Source organism: Argopecten irradians, chromosome 13 (genome assembly GCF_041381155.1).
Source record: "Argopecten irradians isolate NY chromosome 13, Ai_NY, whole genome shotgun sequence".
NCBI classification, from domain to species: domain Eukaryota; kingdom Metazoa; phylum Mollusca; class Bivalvia; order Pectinida; family Pectinidae; genus Argopecten; species Argopecten irradians.
Window position 1 is genome coordinate 21,209,213 of NC_091146.1, and position 27,664 is coordinate 21,236,876.

A 27,664-nucleotide genomic window follows, 5' to 3' on the forward strand; every position below is an offset into this window, starting at 1 on the left:
TTTGAGCAGTGTTACCTTAAGTACAGCAGAGTTATCCCCCCTGACTAATGCATTGTGGAATCGCGCAAGTTGTAAGCACATGTTTAGGCGGCCATGATGAATAAAACACCGGATTGAACTAGCTGTGGTGTTCTGGTTGTAACACTTATGCGATGACGATAACCATTCACCAATGATTATTAGCTAAAACATATTAAGTCAATTCAGCATCTGATCCTAAAATACATTAACTGATTTCCAGACTAATAATATAAAGGAAAGACTGTTTTCTTTATACGGATTTTTTTTTTATTTTTCTTTAAATGAGCTATAGAATTACAATAAAATATAATACAGAAAAGGTTTGTGGCATTTGGTAGTGGACATAAATATATGACGTTATTAATGTTCATATATTTTGTACATACAATCAATTCATTTAGTTAAATTATAAAATATTGTTAGAGACAATTTGTTTCAGTCGTAAAACACATATGTTATCAGATAAAGGTTAACCTTAAAAAAGTATCTGTCTCATAAAAATATTTCCGTTTCAATTAAATTGTATGAAGATATATTAAAGTGAATAGTCGGGCAAAGAAAACCAGTCTAAATGCGTTCATTGGCCTTTCAAAAGTTCTCACATATTAATACGACGGTCAAGTTCTGCTTAGTTTCCCAGTTCTGACCATTAAAGTAAAGAAAAGTTGAAAGCATTGAAAGCGAGGCTGCGTGGAAATGTAACCACGGACATAGTGAGCCGGGAGGACGTTTTAGAATTTCCATACTTTAATTTAATTTCTTCGTACGCAGTCAGATTTTGACGAGAGATTTTATTTTTCCATTTCATAAGAAATTATACTGGATACATTCACACCGTTTTTACCGACTTAAGCCATCCTCGCCCGACTGTTCACTTTAATATTGACCCAATTATTGTAATATCATTTTTTAATTGAATATTAAAGATGCCCCACCACTGACAAATGGTATCTTTCTCTATAAAAAAACATGAGCAGATAATTTAGTATTTTTCTTCAGTTACATAAGTTACTAACTTTACAACATTACCACCATTGAAAAGTTCACACAGTTTGCAAACAAAATTTATTTCATAACCCGATGAAGTTAAAAATAGTTACATCAATGCTTTTTTTATGACTACATGATAACATAAAATACGTTTTAACATACTATTCAATTGCTTTTCCAATGGATATATTTTTTTCTAAATCAATAGGCAACGTCGACGTCTCTATTGTGACGTCATGATAACGTCGAGTTTTCGCGCCATTCTCGGATTTTTACTTCACAGTAGTATGAAGAAAAAGTATCTATCAACCAGAAAGTCGGATTAAGTATGAAAACAAATAAAAATTAATTATCTCAAGATAAAAATATTATTAATAATTAATTGCATCCCGAAAAAATGCCGTGGCACTATGTCCTTTATGGAATGAAGTACTTATTGCGCATACACCGTAAGCAAAATAAATTACTTTATATTCACACGATTAAACACTAATAATTGTTGAAATGAATAAGTATCGTTTATGCTCTGTCGGCGGTGGAGCATCTTTGAATAAAAGTCATTGCAATATATTCCTTATTTACTTTCAGTAAAAAGATAACTCGATAACGAAAACAATTACTAGAACAAATGTGTCTGACTCCTGATATTCTCAGAATTAATGTAAATGAAAACACATAACATGTTCACTTCGATGATAAATTGTATATGGTATCTAGACTGTAAATCTATGTAGTTTGAATTAATGAATCTGAATAGGAACAATACATATAACTTACCTAATGATTAAAGTATATTCAGTGCAACATAAAGGCAAACTTTATAAAAATATAGAAAAAAATGCCTGTTTATATAATCCAAAATGATGTCTTAGATCTGAGGTATACAGATTACGCTTGTTATACAATCCAGTAACTGTATACCCTTAAAACCCGATACACTTTCCAATGTGACAAACATAATTGAAACAAGCTTACAGTAATTGTTGCACGCAACACACGTCCCCTGCCGTAAATTACATTTTCTAATACATGGCAAGTTATTATTATTCTTAGTTATGCTATCATTGTATGAAGTTTGAACAAATTATGTTGATGTGTTCTTAATTTATCGTCCGGCAACTAAAATTTGTGAAACAATCTATTTTTAGTTACATTGACCTTTGTAGTTGACCTTTTGACCCCAAATTAAATCCCAAGCTGTATCATCTCCTAAGCCACCATTGTAGGAAGTTTGAACAAATTCCATTTGTGTGCTCTCAAACTATCTCTGGAAACAAATATTTTATGAAACAATCTACTTCTAGTCGCAGTGAACTTTGTAATTGACCTTTTGACCCAAATTCAATTCAAAACATTGTCACCTCCTATGCTATGATTGACCTTAAATTCAATCCCAAGCTGTGTGACCTCCTATGCTATCATTGTATGAAATTCTGTTTATGTGTTCTCAAGTTATCGCCGGAGACTAGCATTTGTGAAACAATCTACTTTCAATAACAGTGACCTTTGTATTTTACCTTTTGACCCCATATTGAATCCCAAGCTGTATTTTCTCATATGCTACCATTTTGTGAAGTTTGATCAAAATCCATTAAATCGTTCTCGAGTTAACATCTGGAAACCAAATCCGGACAGACAGACAGACAGACATACATACAGACGGGAACAAACAATATAGGTCCCTACGGTTTCACCGGCAGGGGACTGATAAGGAGGATTGTAGGAAGTCCCCCATTCTCCACTCAGTATAAACACGTGTGTCCATGGTAAGTCAATGTCACTCAGTATAAACACGTGTGTCCATGGTAAGTCAATGTCACTCAGTATAAACATGTGTGTCCATGGTAAGTCAATGTCACTCAGTATAAACACGTGTGTCCATGGTAAGTCAATGTCACTCAGTATAAACACGTGTGTCCATGGTAAGTCAATGTCACTCAGTATAAACACGTGTGTCCATGGTAAGTCAATGTCACTCAGTATAAACACGTGTGTCCATGGTAAGTCAATGTCACTCAGTATACCCACGTGTGTCCATGGTAAGTCAATGTCACTCAGTATAAACACGTGTGTCCATGGTAAGTCAATGTCACCGTTCACATCAACATGTCTATGTTTTACTGCTGTATTGTAGGATGTTAACATTGTAGCCTGTAAAGTCTGATCCACACACTGACCATAGGACGTCTTCCCTGTCGATACCTACAGCACTTGTCCAGACTGTGTCTGTATGTAAAATCCTCAGTAGCTTACCTTCACCAGTTAGAAGTAGCAGCATATTATCACGATTGGCTATGATGATATTCCCCTGACTATCATACACTATATCCCAGGGTGTAAATGGCCTACCTCCTGTTGGTGGTGTTTGTTTATAGGTACTGGATATCTCACCTCTGTATACAAACAGTTCCTGGAAATTAGTATCCATTACGACAACACGATTAGTGTCACCACCAACATATTTATTGCAACACGACACTGCGACATTGTGAGTGATAGGACACTCTGTGATCTTCTGATACATGCGTTCCACAGTCCCAGTCATCGTTGTAGTGAGTACAATCTGACCTTGTGTGGTGTATTTGGTGATATGGTTGGACATACACGCAATGATATGGTTAGTTTTTGTGACACATATACTTCTTGGCTGTTCCTTTGTACTGAATCGTTTTGTTAGTTGTCCTGATTCCAACTCCAGGATGTTTTGTTCATTATCACAGACCCACAGTCGCTGTGTTGTAGGAGAAAAACTGATGCCACTGATCCAAACCTCGTGCATGATCTTCTGTTTAACAGCGCCCTTCCTGTCCAGGAGAGTTATTGTATTACTTGTGATATCATTGGTCCAGGCCTGGTCATCAGTGATGGGACATATAGAACTAATGTCACATGGAGAACTCCACACCTCCAACACCTTAGTCTCTGTCAGTAGTGTGTTCACGGTCACTAGTTTTTCTCCGCTTCTCTTTGACTGTTGTTGAGTAGAGGGTTGTTGCTGGTCATCTGGTGATTTAACTGACTTTTCCTGGTCGAACGATGTGTGAATCTGATCTATGGCTATTACCTTTCCAAAAGCATTTTGTAAATGGTTCTGAGGATTTTCGTTTGGGTTAAAGCAGGCGGTACCTAAACCAGGTTTCATAGGAAGATGTAACCTGGGATCTATTTCACACTCGGTGTCGTAAATTTCTAAAGAAGAGCCCTGCTGTAGTATTGTCTTACATTCCCGCATCTGTTGTTTGAGTTCTTCATCGTACAACTTTAACTCCTGTTTGTAGGTCTGAATGAGCTTGGCATTGTCCTCTTTCATTTTGTGATAAAGAGAGAGTGTCTCTGTTAGTAAGTTGTCAAGCTGTTTTTTCAAGTTTTCGGTTTGTGTCTTCAACTGATTACATATTTGATCAAACGTACTGTCGTTGTCTTTAAGTAGTGTCTCAGCACCGACGATGTAACTGTGGACTTGTACCAGTTCATTTTGTTCTGTTCTGTCTATGAAGTCTCTAATGTATCTTGTCCTTTGGTCAGCGATTTCACTGATATCACACAGGGAATGCCGTTTATGAATAGAAGAAACACATTTCACACAAGCAAGTTCTTTGCATTTTTCACAATACAATTCTAGTTGTCTCCCTTTGTGGTGCAAACATGTTTTGTCGCCTTTCATACGGACAGCTATTTTAGCTGTCGCCATTGTACTATATCCCTATAGAATCTTGCGATTTTGGCGAATGAAGAATGTGGCAACAGAACTTAGAATTCCTCGTTGAATGCATTCCATGTCGCAAAATTAAATTCCACGAACTATCATGTTCACGATTTCTGAATGCGGTGTAAACATTAACCTCCAAATGTCCTCAACTTCGAAAATGTGTCCATACAAAATTAAATAACACTTTATGTCGGGATATCAAATGAAATATATGTGTGCGTACATCCACCTGTAGATCTAGTTCAGGGGGCGTTATCTTATATACTGAACAGTAACCTCGGACTTTGCATACCTACAGTTTAAAAGTCATCTATTGGTCAATACAGTATCAAGTTGTTCTACATTTTAAACCTGATAATTTTCCATCCGATTTTCAAGATAAAAACACATGTACAGATACCTATATTTCTTTACTATGAGATAATGACATACTAATTGTAATTTAAAATTGGTCAGATGCGATTGCTGTCATTATCATCAGTTATGTTTTTACATTTATCAACTGATGTATTTATGAAGATCTAGATCTACCTTAGAGGGCTTTATCTAATATACTGAACGTTAACCTCAGACTTTTAATACTTACAATGATATATACCATATATCGGACGATATTGATCTACATATTGAACCTTCGACTTATTAGATTAAAGCTGAAGATAGCAGTCATACGTACCATAGACCTTGGGCATTTTAATGCTTCCTAATGTAGTGATTTTCATATTACGGCAATGCATGTGCATGTTTATGGAATCAAATAACAATGATCTATGATATAGATAACGAGTTAATTAATTGAATTTGTTTATATTAACACTTGATAGCCAAATTGTAAAACTGGTCCGAATTGATGCCCCCATCATCTTTCTACTGAATTCTGAAGCTGAATAATTTAGCCCCGGGAATACAGAGTCATTTGTTTTAATCAGCATGTGAAACAAATGAAATCCCTTTATCTCATTAAATAATTTCCTGAAATAGTATAAAAACATCTTGTGCAATCGCGGGTGTTTTTAATATAAACTTTGTACTTGTATGTGAGAGAATTACCACAAACTAAGGTATTAATTATAATTTAAAATTTGTCAGATATAATTTCTGCTGTCTTCAATGGTTAGGTTAATTGTACATTTATCAACTGATACACCTGTGTACGTACAACACCTGTAGATCTACCTGGGGTGCGTTATCTAATACACTGAACACTAACCTAGGTCTTGGGATACCTAGAGTTCAACAGCCATTGGACATCTATTGGACAATAAAATATCAGGATGTTCTACATATACATTTTCATGGCAATATCAAAAAGAATTCGATGTGCATACTTTCGTAAAGTAGAATCCGGTCAATAAATGCTATAAACACCAGTAAACCTAATGGCATGGTTACTTGGTGACAAAATATGTACAGAACCCTATGGGCTAAACTGAAATATATAGTTATTTGGATACTTAGCCAAAGTTTACAAACAACACTACAATTTACGAGTCAACAATATCTAAGGTTGAGACGGATGCATAGACACCTTTTAGAATCTAATTATGTTCAAGTACGCCTAAGAAGTGGTATATAGGCCTAGAAAATATCACTAGATTAAAGTCATAAACCTTAGTAGACGGTGGAAAGCTGTAGAGCCTAAACCACACTGCTTCCCAGAGTTGGAGCGCTGGTGAAAATGTGTTATAACAACCATAGCCCGATGTCACCGTAGTGAATAGTTGGTTACAGAGCGAATTAGCATAAAATGTAACTTTAAGTGACTGTCATCCAGCTACACAGCTGTAAAACATATTTATATAATATCTTCCACCACCCTGGTATCTATTAGTTACTTTGTCCTGGTCACTGCGTTTTCTTTGCTTGATCACTATTGCCTCGGATTACTGAACTGTAGCCCCGGATTGTAACTTCTTATAAGAAGCGTTTAAGTCGTCGTAGTGGTGTAGAGTAACAATACAAAGAAACCATTGTTAAAGTTTTACTTAATGTTTAACACACATTTTTTAAACAATGATCAGTACGAAAATAACCAACAAAATTTGCTACGGAAGATAAAACCTTGACAACAATCTGGTCGTGTGAGGTACGAGGACAATTACTGTGTGTTCCTGTTAGTTTTTATCATTGTCCAATGGCTTGTAAATTCAATTTTAACTGACCACCTCTGAGTGATAAGGGTTGTTTGTAATAAGTATTTGTGGACTGTAGAGTGAAGTCTACTCGTCTTGTGTCTCCTTGGGATAGTAGACTTCTATGATTCCCAATTTTATTGTGATACTTTAATATAACATCCAGACAAGCAAACTTATCCGGTTGGTCTACATTCTACCCATTATTGGTTATCGAATATCTAATTCATGGGGGGCCGCGGTGGCCGAGTGGTTAAGATGTCCCGACATATTACCACAAGCCCTCCACCTCTGGGAAGCGGTTTCGAATCCCATGTGGGGCAGTTGTCAGGTACTGACCGTTGGCCGGTGGTATTTCTCCGGGTACTCCGGCTTTCCTCCACCAACAAACCTGGCACGTCCTTACATGACCCTGGCTGTTAATAGGACGTAAAAATAAACAAACCAAACCAAACTAATTCATGGACACGGATAACAATATGATACATATATCTTAAAATAATGATAAACTATACAACTTTGTTATTCTTTACAGGCTAGTCACATCATCATAAAGAAACTAGTATATGTACCTGTAACCAATATATATCATGGGTACTCAAATGTCCCGTTTAAGGGTGTTATGTATGACACTAAATACATTTAGTTATTAGATAAGGGAGATAACTCCTATAGTTTTTTTTATCAATACATCCTATAAAGTTCACATAATTAATTTAGGTTATAGAACTTTCTAGAATAACATCATCGTATAAACAAATATGTTTGTAAACATGTTGATTATAAGTAGAGATCTAGAATGATCTATTTCCAGAAAGTTCTGTGTGTTTACTTGTTTACTGTTTTTAGTTAGATATTTCTAGAAGTAGAAGGTTCTCCAATATTCTTGAATTAGGGTTAAGCTATATATACTCCAGCTGCCCAAGGCTAATCAGAACTGTAATGAGACCTGTAATAAGACATATCAAGAATTGTACAGCGCAATATAAGATTCTATTGGGAGAGCTATTGTGACTTTATCTGTGGATTATTACAACACTTTGTGTGGATTTATTCATATTGCCTGGAACTTTACGAATCATCGGTGGACATTCAATTTCCTTGTGGATTTGTGATTATTGTTAATTTGAAACCTGGAAGGATCAAGGATTATACTAGGACATTCGCATACAGATAAGTAACACTTTAAATCATCGTACTACTCTTGTACCACCACCAATTACTTTAGACATTGTAAACCATCTCTGTATAATATTGTATATATAATTAAATTGTGTTTTGAATTTAGCTGCTGGTTTCTCCTTTCTGTTATCCGTTCATGTAACAAAGGGCAAAATAAGTCGTTAACGTCACGATTATTTATTGAACTTGTAGTTGAGATACGTTCACCTGTATATAAATGTAATATTTGATACCTGTATTGTCCTTGATCATTCCTTGTGTTATTATTTTATTGTATGTTACATGGGTGTCCAATTGATGTGTGCGATGTAAAGATGTATGAGCAGGAAAACCCGACTTTGTTACATGAGATCACATGAATAGTCTCACTAGACACACAGTATTCGTGTAAATGATCCAGACTAGATGACTGGAGTGGTCTACCAGTCGTTAACTAGATGTACTCCACGGCTATCTGAGGTAAATATACTCCACGGCTGTCTGAAGGAGATATACTCCACGGCTGTCTGTGGTAGATATACTCCACGGCTGTCTAAGATAGATATACTCCACGGCTGTCTAAGATAGATATACTCCACGGCTATCTGAGGTAAATATACTCCACGGCTGTCTGAAGGAGATATACTCCACGGCTGTCTGTGGTAGATATACTCCACGGCTGTCTAAGATAGATATACTCCACGGCTGTCTAAGATAGATATACTCCACGGCTGTCTGTGGTAGATATACTCCACGGCTGTCTAAGATAGATATACTCCACGGCTGTCTGTGGTAGATATACTCCACGGCTGTCTAAGATAGATATACTCCACGGCTGTCTAAGATAGATATACTCCACGGCTGTCTAAGATAGATATACTCCACGGCTGTCTGTGGTAGATATACTCCACGGCTATCTGAGGTAAATATACTCCACGGCTGTCTGTGGTAGATATACTCCACGGCTGTCTGTGGTAGATATACTCCACGGCTATCTGAGGTAAATATACTCCACGGCTGTCTGTGGTAGATATACTCCACGGCTGTCTGTGGTAAATATACTCCACGGCTGTCTGTGGTAGATATACTCCACGGCTGTCTGTGGTAGATATACTCCACGGCTGTCTAAGATAGATATACTCCACGGCTGTCTAAGATAGATATACTCCACGGCTGTCTAAGATAGATATACTCCACGGCTGTCTGTGGTAGATATACTCCACGGCTGTCTAAGATAGATATACTCCACGGCTGTCTAAGATAGATATACTCCACGGCTGTCTAAGATAGATATACTCCACGGCTGTCTAAGATAGATATACTCCACGGCTGTCTAAGATAGATATACTCCACGGCTGTCTGTGGTAGATATACTCCACGGTGTCTAAGATAGATATACTCCACGGCTGTCTAAGATAGATATACTCCACGGCTGTCTAAGATAGATATATACTCCACGGCTGTCTAAGATAGATATACTCCACGGCTGTCTGTGGTATAGATATACTCCGGCTGTCTAGATAGATATCTACGGGATTACTCCACGGCTGTCTAAGATAGATATACTCCACGGCTGTCTGTGGTAGATATACTCCACGGCTGTCTAAGATAGATATACTCCACGGCTGTCTGGGTAGATATACTCCACCTAAGACGAATACTCCACGGCTGTCTAAGATAGATATACTCCACGGCTGTCTAAGATAGATATACTCCACGGCTGTCTAAGATAGATATACTCCACGGCTGTCTAAGATAGATATACTCCACGGCTGTCTAAGATAGATATACTCCACGGCTGTCTAAGATAGATATACTCCACGGCTGTCTAAGATAGATATACTCCACGGCTGTCTGTGGTAGATATACTCCACGGCTGTCTAAGATAGATATACTCCACGGCTGTCTAAGATAGATATACTCCACGGCTGTCTGTGGTAGATATACTCCACGGCTGTCTAAGATAGATATACTCCACGGCTGTCGTGGTAGATATACCAGGCTGTCTATAGATATACTCCACGGCTGTCTGTAGATATACTCCACGGCTGTCTAAGATAGATATACTCCACGGCTGTCTAAGATAGATATACTCCACGGCTGTCTAAGATAGATATACTCCACGGCTGTCTAAGATAGATATACTCCACGGCTGTCTGTAGATATACTCCACGGCTGTCTAAGATAGATATACTCCACGGCTGTCTAAGATAGATATACTCCACGGCTGTCTGTGGTAGATATACTCCACGGCTGTCTAAGATAGATATACTCCACGGCTGTCTGTGGTAGATATACTCCACGGCTGTCTGTGGTAGATATACTCCACGGCTGTCTAAGATAGATATACTCCACGGCTGTCTGTGGTAGATATACTCCACGGCTGTCTAAGATAGATATACTCCACGGCTGTCTAAGATAGATATACTCCACGGCTGTCTGTGGTAGATATACTCCACGGCTGTCTAAGATAGATATACTCCACGGCTGTCTAGTAGATATACTCCACGGCTGTCTAAGATAGATATACTCCACGGCTGTCTAAGATAGATATACTCCACGGCTGTCTGTGATAGATATACTCCACGGCTGTCTAAGATAGATATACTCCACGGCTGTCTGTAGATATACTCCACGGCTGTCTAAGATAGATATACTCCACGGCTGTCTAGATAGATATACTCCACGGCTGTCTAAGATAGATATACTCCACGGCTGTCTAAATCACGGGTAGATATATACTCCACGGCTGTCTAAGATAGATATACCCACGGCTGTCAGATGTATACTCCACGGCTGTCTAAGATAGATATACTCCACGGCTGTCTAAGATAGATATACTCCACGGCTGTCTGTGGTAGATATACTCCACGGCTGTCTAAGACCGGTTAGATAGATATACTCCACGGCTGTCTGTGGTAGATATACTCCACGGCTGTCTAAGATAGATATACTCCACGGCTGTCTAAGATAGATATATACTCCACGGCTGTCTAAGATAGATATACTCCACGGCTGTCTAAGATAGATATACTCCACGGCTGTCTAAGATAGATATACTCCACGGCTGTCTAAGATAGATATACTCCGCTGTAGTAGATATACTCCACGGCTGTCTAAGATAGATATACTCCACGGCTGTCTAAGATAGATATACTCCACGGCTGTCTGTGTAGATATACTCACGGCTGTCTAAGATAGATATACTCCACGGCTGTCTAAGGTAGATATACTCCACGGCTGTCTAAGATAGATATACTCTCCACGGCTGTGTCTAGTAGATATACTCCACGGCTGTCTGTAGATATACACGCGTTTGTATATCCACGGCTGTCTAAGATAGATATACTCCACGGCTGTCTGGATATCCACGGCTGTCTGTGGTAGATATACTCCACGGCTGTCTAAGATAGATATACTCCACGGCTGTCTAAGATAGATATACTCCACGGCTGTCTGTGGTAGATATACTCCACGGCTGTCTAAGATAGATATACTCCACGGCTGTCTAAGATAGATATACTCCACGGCTGTCTAAGATAGATATACTCCACGGCTGTCTAAGATAGATATACTCCACGGCTGTCTAAGATAGATATACTCCACGGCTGTCTAAGATAGATATACTCCACGGCTGTCTAGATTCTCCACGGCTGAGATAGATATACTCCACGGCTGTCTAAGATAGATATACTCCACGGCTGTCTAAGATAGATATACTCCACGGCTGTCTAAGATAGATATACTCCACGGCTGTCTAAGATAGATATACTCCACGGCTGTCTTAGATTACCACGGCTGTCTAAGATAGATATACTCCACGGCTGTCTAAGATAGATATACTCCACGGCTGTCTGTGGTAGATATACTCCACGGCTGTCTAAGATAGATATACTCCACGGCTGTCTAAGATAGATATACTCCACGGCTGTCTGTGGTAGATATACTCCACGGCTGTCTAAGATAGATATACTCCACGGCTGTCTGAAGATATATAGATATACTCCACGGCTGTCTAGATAGATATACTCCACGGCTGTCTAAGATAGATATACTCCACGGCTGTCTGTGGTAGATATACTCCACGGCTGCTGTCTAAGATAGATATACTCCACGGCTGTCTGTAGATATACTCCACGGCTGATAGATATACTCCACGGCTGTCTAAGATAGATATACTCCACGGCTGTCTGTGGTAGATATACTCCACGGCTGTCTAAGATAGATATACTCCACGGCTGTCTAAGATAGATATACTCCACGGCTGTCTGTAGATATACTCCACGGCTGTCTAAGATAGATATACTCCACGGCTGTAGATATACTCCACGGCTGATATACTCCACGGCTGTCTAAGATAGATATACTCCACGGCTGTCTGTGGTAGATATACTCCACGGCTGTCTAAGATAGATATACTCCACGGCTGTCTAAATAGATATACTCCACGGCTGTCTAAGATAGATATACTCCACGGCTGTCTTGATAGATATACTCCACGGCTGTCTGTGGTAGATATACTCCACGGCTGTCTGTGGTAGATATACTCCACGGCTGTCTAAGATAGATATACTCCACGGCTGTCTAAGATAGATATACTCCACGGCTGTCTAAGTGGTAGATATACTCCACGGCTGCACGCTGTCTAAGGTAGATATACTCCACGGCTGTCTAGATAGATTACTCCACGGTGTCTGTAGATATACTCCACGGCTGTCTAAGATAGATATACTCCACGGCTGTCTGTGGTAGATATACTCCACTAGATAGATATACTCACGCTGTCTCTGTGGTAGATATACTCCACGGCTGTCTAAGATAGATATACTCCACGGCTGTCTAAGATAGATATACTCCACGGCTGTCTAAGATAGATATACTCCACGGCTGTCTGTGGTAGATATACTCCACGGCTGTCTAAGATAGATATACTCCACGGCTGTCTGTGGTAGATATACTCCACGGCTGTCTGTGGTAGATATACTCCACGGCTGTCTAAGATAGATATACTCCACGGCTGTCTAAGATAGATATACTCCACGGCTGTCTGTAAGGTAGATATACTCCACGGCTGTCTAAGATAGATATACTCCACGGCTGTCTGTGGTAGATATACTCCACGGCTGTCTGTGGTAGATATACTCCACGGCTGTCTGTGGTAGATATACTCCACGGCTGTCTAAGATAGATATACTCCACGGCTGTCTAAGATAGATATACTCCACGGCTGTCTAGATAGATATACTCCACGGCTGTCTAAGATAGATATACTCCACGGCTGTCTGTGGTAGATATACTCCACGGCTGTCTGTGGTAGATATACTCCACGGCTGTCTGTGGTAGATATACTCCACTCGCTGTCTGTGGTAGATATACTCCACGGCTGTCTGTGGTAGATATACTCCACGGCTGTCTAAGATAGATATACTCCACGGCTGTCTGTGGTAGATATACTCCACGGCTGTCTGTGGTAGATATACTCACCACGGAAACCCACGGCTGTCTGTGGTAGATATACTCCACGGCTGTCTGTGGTAGATATACTCCAGTGTAAGATATACTCCACGGCTGTCTAAGATAGATATACTCCACGGCTGTCTAAGATAGATATACTCCACGGCTGTCTAGATAGATATACTGCTGTCTAAGATAGATATACTCCACGGCTGTCTAGATATACTCCACGGCTGTCTAAGATAGATATACTCCACGGTGTCTAAGATAGATATACTCACGGCTATCTGAGGTAGATATACTCCACGGCTGTCTAAGATAGATATACTCTACGGCTGTCTGTGGTAGATATACTCCACGGCTGTCTAAGATAGATATACTCCACGGCTATCTGAGGTAGATATACTCCACGGCTGTCTAAGATAGATATACTCTACGGCTGTCTGTGGTAGATATACTCCACGGCTGTCTAAGATAGATATACTCCACGGCTGTCTGTGGTAGATATACTCCACGGCTGTCTGTGGTAGATATACTCCACGGCTGTCTGTGGTAGATATACTCCACGGCTGTCTGTGGTAGATATACTCTACGGCTGTCTGTGGTAGATATACTCCACGGCTGTCTAAGATAGATATACTCCACGGCTGTCTAAGATAGATATACTCCACGGCTGTCTAAGATAGATATACTCCACGGCTGTCTAAGATAGATATACTCCACGGCTGTCTAAGATAGATATACTCTACGGCGTTTTCTTAAAGAAAGTCATAACAATCTAACAATCAATCCATTATTTTTGCTCAAAACAGTCGTATATGTTACCCATACCCGTAAATTTTTTGTGATAAATCTGTTTGACAATTGTCATGATAACAATTCCAAGATGTTGTTTTATCCATCACAGGCCCACATGCTCTGTTTCGTAGTATGAAAGCTAATGTCATTGATTTTAGACTTTTGTATGACCTCCTGCATAACAATTCCCTTACTGTTTAGGAGAGTTAATATTTCATAGCAACTAGTCCAGGCCTGGTCATCAGTGGTGGGGCATACACAATAATTAAAACATGGAGAATCCCACTACCCAACCACTTTGGTCACTGTCATTAGTGTGTCCATGATCACTGATGTCTCTCCGCTTCCATTGACAGTTGTTGAGTAGACTGTTGTTGCTGGTCATCTGATGGTGTAACTGACCTTTTATTGTCAATTACAGCACGACCTTGACCTGGGATGATTACGTTCCCTAAAGCCAGTTCTAGATGGTTCCGAGGGTTTTGGTTTGGAGTGAAATTGAGAGTCCCTAAAACAGGTTTTACTGGAAGATGCAACCATGAATCTATTTCACACTTTCTAAAGAAGAGCCCTGCTGTAGTACTGTCTTACATGCCTGCATTTGTTGGTTGATATGTTTGCCGTACAAATCCTGGTCCTCTTGATATTTCTGGATGAGCTTGGTATTGCCCTCTTTCATTTTCGTATAAAGCGACAATGTCTCTATGGTTAGCTTGTCAAGATCCCGTTTCAATTTCTCAGTTTGCTTTTTCACCTGAGTAGATAGCTTCTGAAAGGTACTATCATTGTCTCTCAGAATTACACCTATAGAGGCGATCTTCCTCCTGTTTTGTACCAGTTCATTTTGATCTATTCTGTCTATAAAGTTTCTAATGTCCCCTGTCCTCTGATCAGCGATTTCACTGATGTCACACAGCAAATGTCCTTTATGAGTAGTGGAAACACATTTAGAGCACGCGAGTTCCTGACATTTTTCACAATAAAATTCCAGTTGTCTCCCTTTGTGTTGCAGACACGTTGTCGCTCCTTTCCACACGTACTCGATCAAAAGTTTATGTCAATATAATGATAAATCTGATGGTAAGTAGTTCTTGTCAATTTCAAGCAAGAAAATGTTTACATTGTTCCGACGTTATCGTGGCATCACAATAGAGACATTGACGTTACGTATTGATTCGGGAAAAAGAATCCCTTGAAAAACCACTATATTGTTACATTTAAACATAGACAATGTCTGCTTCATTTTATCAAATACAGTATAAAATTAATTATAATTTTCATACCCCGATAAAATTAAAAAATAGTGACATCAATGTGACATCAATGTGACATCAATGCTAAAGTAAATCGTATAATCCGTTGCTTATGTTTTTGTATATCGCTTCCATGGAAATCAATGACGAATACATTTCAGAGGCACTTGTACAGCTGTAGCGTTATCTTAAACTCCCTGCGTTATCGAAAGAGACCTGTATACTGCGATGACCGTTTGAGCCGTCAAAGTACAACTACGTTATTCTACCTTATTGAAGTAATTGCACGTTTATAACTGAACAAAGTCAAAGCAATAAAAATGTCGACAAATTACGCTAAATTTGATATGAGTTGATAATAGAGGACTCATATGTGGTAGAAAAGATCAGATGACTTGAGTTTTGATATGATCCGTTTAAGAGAAATACTTTACTCGGTTGAATTAAAAATCAGGCATCATCTCGGCGTGTAACTTCTATAACCCATAGACCCATACGTTTTGTTTATTGAGATACCAGCATTTGAGTACATAAAATCACTTAATTTCAATAAAGTTATAGTCAAATCTTAAGTCGATTAAATATTTGCATTGTAGTTAATGGTGGCGGATAAAATACGTCTACACGTTACATCGCGGTATAAGCTAACACTGCTTTCATCTGTTTTAGGAAACATGCTAGTGTTATCTGCGAAAACATATTTTTGTGATGACAATAAACATTCACAAAGTATTAGTCATTGCGACCTTCAAAGTCGGATTAAGCGGAAGTTGTCGTAATTTGGCACTAGGAGACTTCTGATTGTAAGAAGATATATAAACAGTGAACTTATTCATAACACTAAGCTTTATTTACATTACATTGTTTATACACAATATAAGAATGATAACTCCTGAAAAGTTAAGGTGCCTTTGCGGAGAAATCAGTTGATGGTATAAGAATGCAACTGCAGTATGTTGTAAATTAACTTCAATCAAGATATAATTGTAAGAGAGGTTTTTGATTCATTTGCAATAATTACGAGCGGTTAATGTTTCTTTTTAATTTTATTAGTTAAGACTAAGCAGCATATGTTATAAAAAAATGCTTCCGTTGCAGGCTAATGTGATGTTACATTACATTTAAAGGGACAATTCACTCAGGCTAATTCTATTACATAACCAAGAAGCAAACTATGGCATAAATGTATTGTTCTACATTTCCTATTTTATATTTCTTATGAAACATATAGCATAAAAATATTGACGAATTCAACGTTATTGTGTAGTATTTTAATTGATACCGTTGTAATAGCAAGTACATTATGTACGCCGTACCCATACCCGAGCCAAAGTCACGCACGTTATCAAATTACATAACCACTGTGGAGGTGATAAAATTATTTTTAAGGCAAGACAATTCACCTAATAAGGTAAACACACTACTGTCAGAGCGATTTGAGCAGTTCTAGACAAAAGTTGCATTACTCTACGAGCAAGGGACAGGGTTCGGCATACAGTGTGTAATGGCGGACAGAGAGCGAGTTTGAACATTTCACACGCATTTCACCACCATGGGCTTTTATGGCACATCACAGTTAAACCGACTGATCTAATTTCCATTACAACTGGGTTTTTTCCGATATATGTACAAATTTTAATGTTCTCTTAGACTGAATTGTCCCTTTAACTCGTTCTTAAAAAACCGCTCAAATAAGCGGAAGTTACCGTAATTTGCACCAAAAGACTTCTGGATATAACAAGAACTATAAAAAATGGTTCTATTTAGGATTATAATTTATTTACATTAAAGTATTTATACCACCACACTAAAAGAATGAAAGTTTGATGATGTAAGTATACAACCATTTTGTTCAATTAAGAAACATAGGATATTGCTACAGAGCTTTTGATTAATTGCAATGACTAATTAAATGCAATTAAGGTTGTTTTTTAATTATATAATTGAGGACTAAATGACATATATTCTGTATAAGAAAATACTTCTGGTTCAGGTTAATATTATGCTACATTACACTCGACTCGTATTTCTTAAAAATACAATTATTAAATATAAGTTACAGCCTGATATGGCAATATTGATTGTAGTTGTGGAAGTTAGGAAAAAGTTGATAAAAGATACACTAGATGATTAGAGTATAAACTCGGTTCAGCCTGTACACATAGATAGATTTAGAAATATTCCTAAAATATATCGAAATAAATTCAATTCTGGTTAAACAATCCTACCATATAGGTGAGGTCAAAGATTGAGAGATGTTCCATGAAATCCGATCTATGTATAACACTAAAGTCGGATACATACTGTAATCCAACATATGTTCGCGTTTTCTGCCTGTCAAGGCCAACTGTAACTACTTTAAACATAGGTATATATGTAAAGTCAGTTTTCAAACTGTTTGCAATATGATCATTTTCAAACTATATATCTATAGTACTGTGTTGTAGTATTCTTCCAATATCAAAATCTTGATTCGGAGATCAATACGCGCGTGGATATACTCACTGAGATTAAATGAAAACGAATTAAGCGACAATTGTTCATGCTAAGACCAATTCCAATACACATGTCTGTATCAGTGTGTAGGATCTCGAGAGCCTCACAATCATTTCGTAGGACCACTTTATTGTTATTGTCTCCCTTCACTTCAGCATGGCTATGGTTTACTGCTGTATTGTATAATCTTAACGATAAAATCTTCTCTTGGCATGGAATAAAACACTGACCAACAAAGGTCCTGACTGTCTATACCTACAGCCAATGCTTTCCTGCCTGTGTCTGTTTGAAGGATCCTGAGTACTTTGCCACCTTCACCACTTAGGATGATAACCGTGGAATTGTTAAAATCCGCTATGAGGATGTTCCCCTGACTATCATACACTACACCATTGGGATTAAATGGTTGCTGTCCGGTTTGTGACGTTTGTTGATATGCTCTGGGAATGTTACATCTGTATGCAAATAACTTCTGAAAGTCAGTATCCATGACAACTACATGTTTCTTGCCATCACCACCATCACTTTCCTTATTGTCATCAATCACTGCGACATTGCTGGTGATAGGACACTCTGTGATTCTCCATGGTGAACAAAGTAATGGTTTTCCTGTCCCTGCTGCCAATGTTGTAAGCACCATCTGACCTTGTGAGGTATATTTAGAGATGCGGTTGGATGAACCTACAATGATATGATTAGTGCTCGTAACACAGATACACACAAGTGAATCCTCTGTTTTGAATCGTTCTGATAGCTGTCCAGACACCAGCTCTAGGATGTTGTTTTTATAGTCTATGCCCTATAATCTAAATGTTGTGGGAGACATACTGATGTCCTTGATTCCATCCGTGTGCGTCACCTCCTGCATCACAGTACCCTTCCACCTGTCCAGAAGTGTTAATGTTTCACTGTAATTACTGGTCCAGGCCTGGCCATCAGTGGTAGGGCAAATAGACCAAATATCACATGGTGACTCCCAATCCTCCACCACCTTTGCATGTGTCGGTAGTTTGATCCTGGTCACTACTTTTCCTCCGTTTCCGTCTGGCTCCTGTGCTGTGGAGGATCGCTGCTGATCATCTGATATTGTACACTTAGCTAACGGTTCTTGTTCAGTGGATAGACGGCCGTGACATGTGGCGACGTTTCCGACGGCTAGTTCTAGATAATTCCGAGGTTTTTTGTTTGGCGTGAAGATGACGCTATTTAAGACGGGTCCCACAGGGTGATGTATCTGTGAATCTATTTCGCATTCGGTATCATATATTTCTATTTGAGAGCCCTGCTCTAATGCTGTCAAACATTCATGTATTTGTTCTTTGAGCTGTCTGCCGTACATCTCTAAGTCCTGTTTGTATTTCTGTATGATTTTGACATTGTCCTCTTTCATTTTCTTATAAAGCGACAATGTCTCTACGGTTAGCTTGTCAAGATCTTGTTTCAATTCCTCGGTTTGCATTCTCAGCTGAGTAGACAGCTTCTCAAAGGTTCTCTCATTGCCTTGAAGAAGTACGTCAATAGAGGCGATCTCCTTCCTGTTTTGTACAAGTTCATTTTGTTCTGTTCTATCTATAAAGTTTATAATGTCTTCTTCCTTCTGGTTAGTAATTACACTGAGGTCGCATAACAAATGTCCTTTGTGAATACCAGTAACACATTTCAAACAAGCAAGTTCTTGACATGTTTCACAATACAATTCTAGTTGCCTCCCTTTGTGGTGCAAACACGTTGCCTGGCCTTTGATACGGACAGCTATTTTGGCTGCCGCCATTGCCATTGTGTAAGATATGACTGTGAAAATCCCTTATGTCAATATGTTAATGATTGTGATGACATATACAACTTATCCATTTCAAACATGAAATTGTTAAAATCAATTTCTGTACCTTGTTCAATACTACCAAGCTTTACATTGTATGTGCTGTTGACAAATTACTTCCTTATTGCAATATTGTCAGATTCTGCTGGTTAAACCACGTTCAGACACACCTACTTTCGACTCAGTATTTAAGTCACGCTTACAAACGTATTATATTTTGTATAACGTGTCCATTACTTCTTTGTTGTAACACTACTTGTAGGCACATTGTGTCAATAGAAACCCAACGTCCTGCTTGTGGACGAATACATTACAGAAACAAGCATACAGGCGGGGCGTTGTCTGGTACTTCCTGGTCGTGTGAAAGTATCTATGTATAGACTAATGGAGTTAAAATAACATCCCGTCATGTCCGCCAGTCACGAAGTCAGAATTACCACAGTTTATCCTACACTTAAGTCTGTCTCTGTATTGAGACCACATTCTTCATCAGAAATCTGTCCAAAAATGATCGTTTTGAATACATTTTCATCATGTATATAAACGATATTTTTATACAAATATGCCCTTTTGCTTGATATATATGTACAGTTTATCCGGCATACATGTATAACCTTATGTCAGTCGCTTTTTAGGACCACCTTCATAAGATAGCTGTCCCAAATGTCCTATATGAATTCAGTTTGCTGTCCCAAATGTCCTATATGAATTCAGTTTGCTGTCCCAAATGTCCTATATGAATTCAGTTTGCTGTCAAATGTCCTATATGAATTCATTTTGCTGTCCCAAATGTCCTATATGAATTCAGTTTGCTGTCCCAAATGTCCTACATGAATTCAGTTTGCTGTCCCAAATGTCCTATATGAATTCAGTTTCACCATGTACATTAAACGATCTTTTTTGCCGATGCAGTTGTTTATAAGTTTGAGATAGACGTATATCGCTGACACATATGCAAACTGTCATGGCGAATAGTACATTTATATCCAGCTGTAGGATGTTTTATCATCTGAAGTCACATGAACTTGCTCCGTATTCCCATAAGAAAACAATCACTCGTAGACTTCCATGTCTCCTGATGCGGTATTCATAGTAACAAAGATGTGTTCATACCGAGTAAAGCCATCCTTCTGGTTGCTAACTGTTGTACATAATGTGTAGATCTACCTTCCCAGGCCTTTAAATCTCTATACCTTGTGTTTGTCCTTTTAACATTAGATACAGACTAATTTGAATAACATGTATAGAGGCACAACTCGAGCCATGTTAACAAACTGTGACAATAAAATGCGTATTGGGGATCTGTGTCTGTGTGTCGGGTCTATCTCACCAGGCCTTTTAATTATCTATACTGTTTGACTGTATATATAAGGTTATCCTAGGTCAACGTAAAACCCGCCATAATGTCTTTTTTTTATATATTGAGAGGTTTTTGTCTATGCCTCATACCAATCCACATTGTTTCGATGCGGTTATGTGTATTGGGCAATATGCATACTTAACAATAAAATTTGGTTAGCGCTGCAAGCTGTTGTATTTCATTACAAATCGTTGATTTGAACTTAAGCTAATGTGTTTGGTAGTTCACTTATAATTATGCAATGAACTAATCTTCTATTCCTAACAATATACATAGCGTTTTGATTTGAAGGTTAGGATTTTATTTCCATAAAACTGAGAACATGCGACACAGTTGAGTTGGTATTCGCCATGAACCGATTTTTGACCTTAAGGATATTCTATGTAGAAGCTTTTTTGTTTACAGACTTCTTAAACAATGACATGACAATTTTGAAATCTATGATATGCAAATTTTTTGTGACAAACTTGGCCAATCCCTCTTTCCGAATTTGTAACTGAACACTCTATCGAGCGACATTTTCATATTCATACGAATATTTTAGCTGGCAAACACGATATGTTATGATTTATTTAGATATACCGTTATTTATCATAGAGATTAAATGAATGGAAAGCATAACTAATAAACATTTTACTTCTAACATTCATATTTTCCTGTTTATCATTCTTACTTTTAAACTGAAACTGATAGCTATTGTGTTTACAGTAATATAAATATACAATGGAACTATGTAGATATTTGTTATTTTAGGGACTCGTTTACACAAAGAAAGTCCCTACCCAGATAATACCTTATCGCGACAATACACAAAAAATGTACCTGTGCAGACGTTAACTTCCTGTCTCGTTTGGTTGTATGTGACCTGTGTGTAGAAGTTAACTTCCTGTCTCGACGTTGGTTGTATTCTCCACAATTTTTAAAGGTTAACAATTGATAAACCTTGGGTGGGACGTTTCTTTCATTCTTTTTGAAAAAGGATGTGTCATAAACAATACACTGTGCCTAACAAATGTTTACACGATGTCTTTGGGTAACGGATGTCCTCCATAGAGTCCAGTTATATTGTATTGTGTGATCAACATGTGTAAAAAAAAACATGCACCGTAATAATCCACGTGTACAGTGATAAGTGACCACAATAACATTGTATATCCATCGAACAATACAACAATTCATCGATGGCGATATGGATTAAAGCGTAGATTATATAATCAATCACATGGCTCCAAGGATGTAAAAATGTAAGTTTGTAGGACACATCCATACTTGAAAAATAAAAACATAAGGAGGATTTTAATTCACTTCATTCCATTCTCCAATAAAAAAACACAGTTCACACAGATAAAAAGCAAGTTCAGCCTCGCTGTAAATATTCCATTTCCACTTAAACGTCACCGAGGAGGATGTAATTTCCTCATTCTTTCATTACATGCTAAACAAAATGATAAGGAACTGATTGTAGGAATATTTAAATTCTCCACTCAGTAATTAAATAATTTTAGTTTGTCAAATAATTCTCAAAAAATACATTTCTCCACTCAGTATAAATTACAATGATAATTCGGGATGTAAATGAGTAAGCTCCTCCCATTTTCCACTCAGTTATAAACATTAAAACAAGGAAGCGTAAAAATATTGGGTAAGATTTAAAAAACGTAATAATTACAATATTGTATGTTAATGATAAAATGCTTGTACAAAAATATTCATCCATTCTCCACACTCATAGATATATAAAACATCATGGTTAACATAAAAATTTGAATCGACATTCCAAACTCAGTATAAACTTCATGGTATATGTATAGATTTAATTCTCCATGTTAAATAGTTTATTGTTTAGATTACATGTTTACACTATTATAAATAAGGAGGATTGTAGGTATTCCTAATATTCTCCACTCACTCAGTATAAACAATGATAAGGAAATTAACAACACCATTCATTCTCCACTCAGTATAAACAATGATAAGGAGGTTTGATGGACATCCTCCATTCTCCACTCAGTATAAACAATGATAAGGAGGATTGTAGGACGTCCTCCATTCTCCACTCAGTATAAACAATGATAAGGAGGATTGTTAGGACGTCCTCCATTCTCCACTCAGTATAAACAATGATAAGGTAAGGATTGATAGGACGTCCTCCATTCTCCACTCAGTATAAACAATGATAAGGAGGATTGTAGGACGTCCTCCATTCTCCACTCAGTATAAACAATGATAAGGAGGATTGTAGGACGTCCTCCATTCTCCACTCAGTATAAACAATGATAAGGAGGATTGTAGGACGTCCTCCATTCTCCACTCAGTATAAACAACTCAGTATAAACAATGATAAGGATTGTAGGACGTCCTCCATTCTCCACTCAGTATAAACAATGATTGTAGGACGTCCTCCATTCTCCACTCAGTATAAACAATGATAAGGAGGATTGTAGGACGTCCTCCATTCTCCACTCAGTATAAACAATGATAAGGAGGATTGTAGGACGTCCTCCATTCTCCACTCAGTATAAACAATGATAAGGAGGATTGTAGGACGTCCTCCATTCTCCACTCAGTATAAACAATGATAAGGAGGATTGTAGGACGTCCTCCATTCTCCACTCAGTATAAACAATGATAAGGAGGATTGTAGGACGTCCTCCATTCTCCACTCAGTATAAACAATGATAAGGAGGTTTGTAGGACGTCCTCCATTCTCCACTCAGTATAAACAATGATAAGGAGGATTGTAGGACGTCCTCCATTCTCCACTCAGTATAAACAATGATAAGGAGGATTGTAGGACGTCCTCCATTCTCCACTCAGTATAAACAATGATAAGGAGGATTGTAGGACGTCCTCCATTCTCCACTCAGTATAAACAATGATAAGGAGGATTGTAGGACGTCCTCCATTCTCCACTCAGTATAAACAATGATAAGGAGGATTGTAGGACGTCCTCCATTCTCCACTCAGTATAAACAATGATAAGGAGGATTGTAGGACGTCCTCCATTCTCCACTCAGTATAAACAATGATAAGGAGGATTGTAGGACGTCCTCCATTCTCCACTCAGTATAAACAATGATAAGGAGGATTGTAGGACGTCCTCCATTCTCCACTCAGTATAAACAATGATAAGGAGGATTGTAGGACGTCCTCCATTCTCCACTCAGTATAAACAATGATAAGGAGGATTGTAGGACGTCCTCCATTCTCCACTCAGTATAAACAATGATAAGGAGGATTGTAGGACGTCCTCCATTCTCCACTCAGTATAAACAATGATAAGAGTTGTAGGGATTGTAAGGAGGGTAGGACGTCCTCCATTCTCCACTCAGTATAAACAATGATAAGGAGGATTGTAGGACGTCCTCCATTCTCCACTCAGTATAAACAATGATAAGGAGGATTGTAGGACGTCCTCCATTCTCCACTCAGTATAAACAATGATAAGGAGGATTGTAGGACGTCCTCCATTCTCCACTCAGTATAAACAATGATAAGGAGGATTGTAGGAGTCCTCCATTCTCCACTCAGTATAAACAATGATAAGGAGGATTGTAGGACGTCCTCCATTCTCCACTCAGTATAAACAATGATAAGGAGGATTGTAGGACGTCCTCCATTCTCCACTCAGTATAAACAATGATAAGGAGGATTGTAGGACGTCCTCCATTCTCCACTCAGTATAAACAATGATAAGGAGGATTGTAGGAAGTCCTCCATTCTCCACTCAGTATAAACAATGATAAGGAGGATTGTAGGACGTCCTCCATTCTCCACTCAGTATAAACAATGATAAGGAGGATTGTAGGACGTCCTCCATTCTCCACTCAGTATAAACAATGATAAGGAGGATTGTAGGACGTCCTCCATTCTCTCTCCACTCAGTATAAACAATGATAAGGAGGATTGTAGGACGTCCTCCATTCTCCACTCAGTATAAACAATGATAAGGAAGATTGTAGGACGTCCTCCATTCTCCACTCAGTATAAACAATGATAAGGAGGATTGTAGGACGTCCTCCATTCTCCACTCAGTATAAACAATGATAAGGAGGATTGTAGGACGTCCTCCATTCTCCACTCAGTATAAACAATGATAAGGAGGATTGTAGGACGTCCTCCATTCTCCACTCAGTATAAACAATGATAAGGATTGTAGGACGTCCTCCATTCTCCACTCAGTATAAACAATGATAAGGAGGATTGTAGGACGTCCTCCATTCTCCACTCAGTATAAACAATGATAAGGAGGATTGTAGGACGTCCTCCATTCTCCACTCAGTATAAACAATGATAAGGAGGATTGTAGGACGTCCTCCATTCTCCACTCAGTATAAACAATGATAAGGAGGATTGTAGGAAGTCCTCCATTCTCCACTCAGTATAAACAATGATAAGGAGGATTGTAGGACGTCCTCCATTCTCCACTCAGTATAAACAATGATAAGGAGGATTGTAGGACGTCCTCCATTCTCCACTCAGTATAAACAATGATAAGGAGGATTGTAGGACGTCCTCCATTCTCCACTCAGTATAAACAATGATAAGGAGGATTGTAGGACGTCCTCCATTCTCCACTCAGTATAAACAATGATAAGGAGGATTGTAGGACGTCCTCCATTCTCCACTCAGTATAAACAATGATAAGGAGGATTGTAGGACGTCCTCCATTCTCCACTCAGTATAAACAATGATAAGGAGGATTGTAGGACGTCCTCCATTCTCCACTCAGTATAAACAATGATAAGGAGGATTGTAGGACGTCCTCCATTCTCCACTCAGTATAAACAATGATAAGGAGGATTGTAGGACGTCCTCCATTCTCCACTCAGTATAAACAATGATAAGGAGGATTGTAGGACGTCCTCCATTCTCCACTCAGTATAAACAATGATAAGGAGGATTGTAGGACGTCCTCCATTCTCCACTCAGTATAAACAATGATAAGGAGGATTGTAGGAAGTCCTCCATTCTCCACTCAGTATAAACAATGATAAGGAGGATTGTAGGACGTCCTCCATTCTCCACTCAGTATAAACAATGATAAGGAGGATTGTAGGACGTCCTCCATTCTCCACTCAGTATAAACAATGATAAGGAGGATTGTAGGACGTCCTCCATTCTCCACTCAGTATAAACAATGATAAGGAGGATTGTAGGAGAGTCCTCCATTCTCCACTCAGTATAAACAATGATAAGGAAGATTGTAGGACGTCCTCCATTCTCCACTCAGTATAAACAATGATAAGGAGGATTGTAGGACGTCCTCCATTCTCCACTCAGTATAAACAATGATAAGGAGGATTGTAGGACGTCCTCCATTCTCCACTCAGTATAAACAATGATAAGGAGGATTGTAGGACGTCCTCCATTCTCCACTCAGTATAAACAATGATAAGGAGGATTGTAGGACGTCCTCCATTCTCCACTCATCAGTATAAACAATGATAAGGAGGATTGTAGGACGTCCTCCATTCTCCACTCAGTATAAACAATGATAAGGAGGATTGTAGGACGTCCTCCATTCTCCACTCAGTATAAACAATGATAAGGAGGATTGTAGGACGTCCTCCATTCTCCACTCAGTATAAACAATGATAAGGAGGATTGTAGGACGTCCTCCATTCTCCACTCAGTATAAACAATGATAAGGAGGATTGTAGGACGTCCTCCATTCTCCACTCAGTATAAACAATGATAAGGAGGATTGTAGGACGTCCTCCATTCTCCACTCAGTATAAACAATGATAAGGAGGATTGTAGGACGTCCTCCATTCTCCACTCAGTATAAACAATGATAAGGAGGATTGTAGGACGTCCTCCATTCTCCACTCAGTATAAACAATGATAAGGAGGATTGTAGGACGTCCTCCATTCTCCACTCAGTATAAACAATGATAAGGAGGATTGTAGGACGTCCTCCATTCTCCACTCAGTATAAACAATGATAAGGAGGATTGTAGGACGTCCTCCATTCTCCACTCAGTATAAACAATGATAAGGAGGATTGTAGGACGTCCTCCATTCTCCACTCAGTATAAACAATGATAAGGAGGCTTGTATTCCTCCATTCTCAGATTTGTAGGACGTCCTCCATTCTCCACTCAGTATAAACAATGATAAGGAGGATTGTAGGACGTCCTCCATTCTCCACTCAGTATAAACAATGATAAGGAGGATTGTAGGACGTCCTCCATTCTCCACTCAGTATAAACAATGATAAGGAGGATTGTAGGACGTCCTCCATTCTCCACTCAGTATAAACAATGATAAGGAGGATTGTAGGACGTCCTCCATTCTCCACTCAGTATAAACAATGATAAGGAGGATTGTAGGACGTCCTCCATTCTCCACTCAGTATAAACAATGATAAGGAGGATTGTAGGACGTCCTCCATTCTCCACTCAGTATAAACAATGATAAGGAGGATTGTAGGACGTCCTCCATTCTCCACTCAGTATAAACAATGAT

The 27,664-nt window shown here is 38.6% G+C and overlaps 2 protein-coding genes across 2 annotated transcripts; both read right to left on the reverse strand.

The window, feature by feature from the left end:
• Nucleotides 1–467: 467 nt before the first annotated feature.
• Nucleotides 468–18,654, reverse strand: LOC138305693 (tripartite motif-containing protein 2-like). The gene is made up of 4 exons (XM_069245981.1): nucleotides 18,274–18,654; nucleotides 14,819–15,304; nucleotides 5,017–5,030; nucleotides 468–4,544 (listed from the first exon to the last, which is right to left on the reverse strand). The coding sequence occupies exons 1-4, from the start codon at nucleotides 18,652–18,654 to the stop codon at nucleotides 3,122–3,124; spliced, it is 2,304 nt and encodes a 767-aa protein (XP_069102082.1). The 3' UTR covers nucleotides 468–3,121.
• On the reverse strand, nucleotides 15,890–21,150 carry LOC138305935 (transcription intermediary factor 1-alpha-like). Its single transcript, XM_069246235.1, has one exon. It carries the CDS (start codon nucleotides 19,789–19,791, stop codon nucleotides 18,814–18,816), a length of 978 nt encoding a protein of 325 aa, XP_069102336.1. The 5' UTR covers nucleotides 19,792–21,150; the 3' UTR covers nucleotides 15,890–18,813.
• Nucleotides 21,151–27,664: the final 6,514 nt, after the last annotated feature.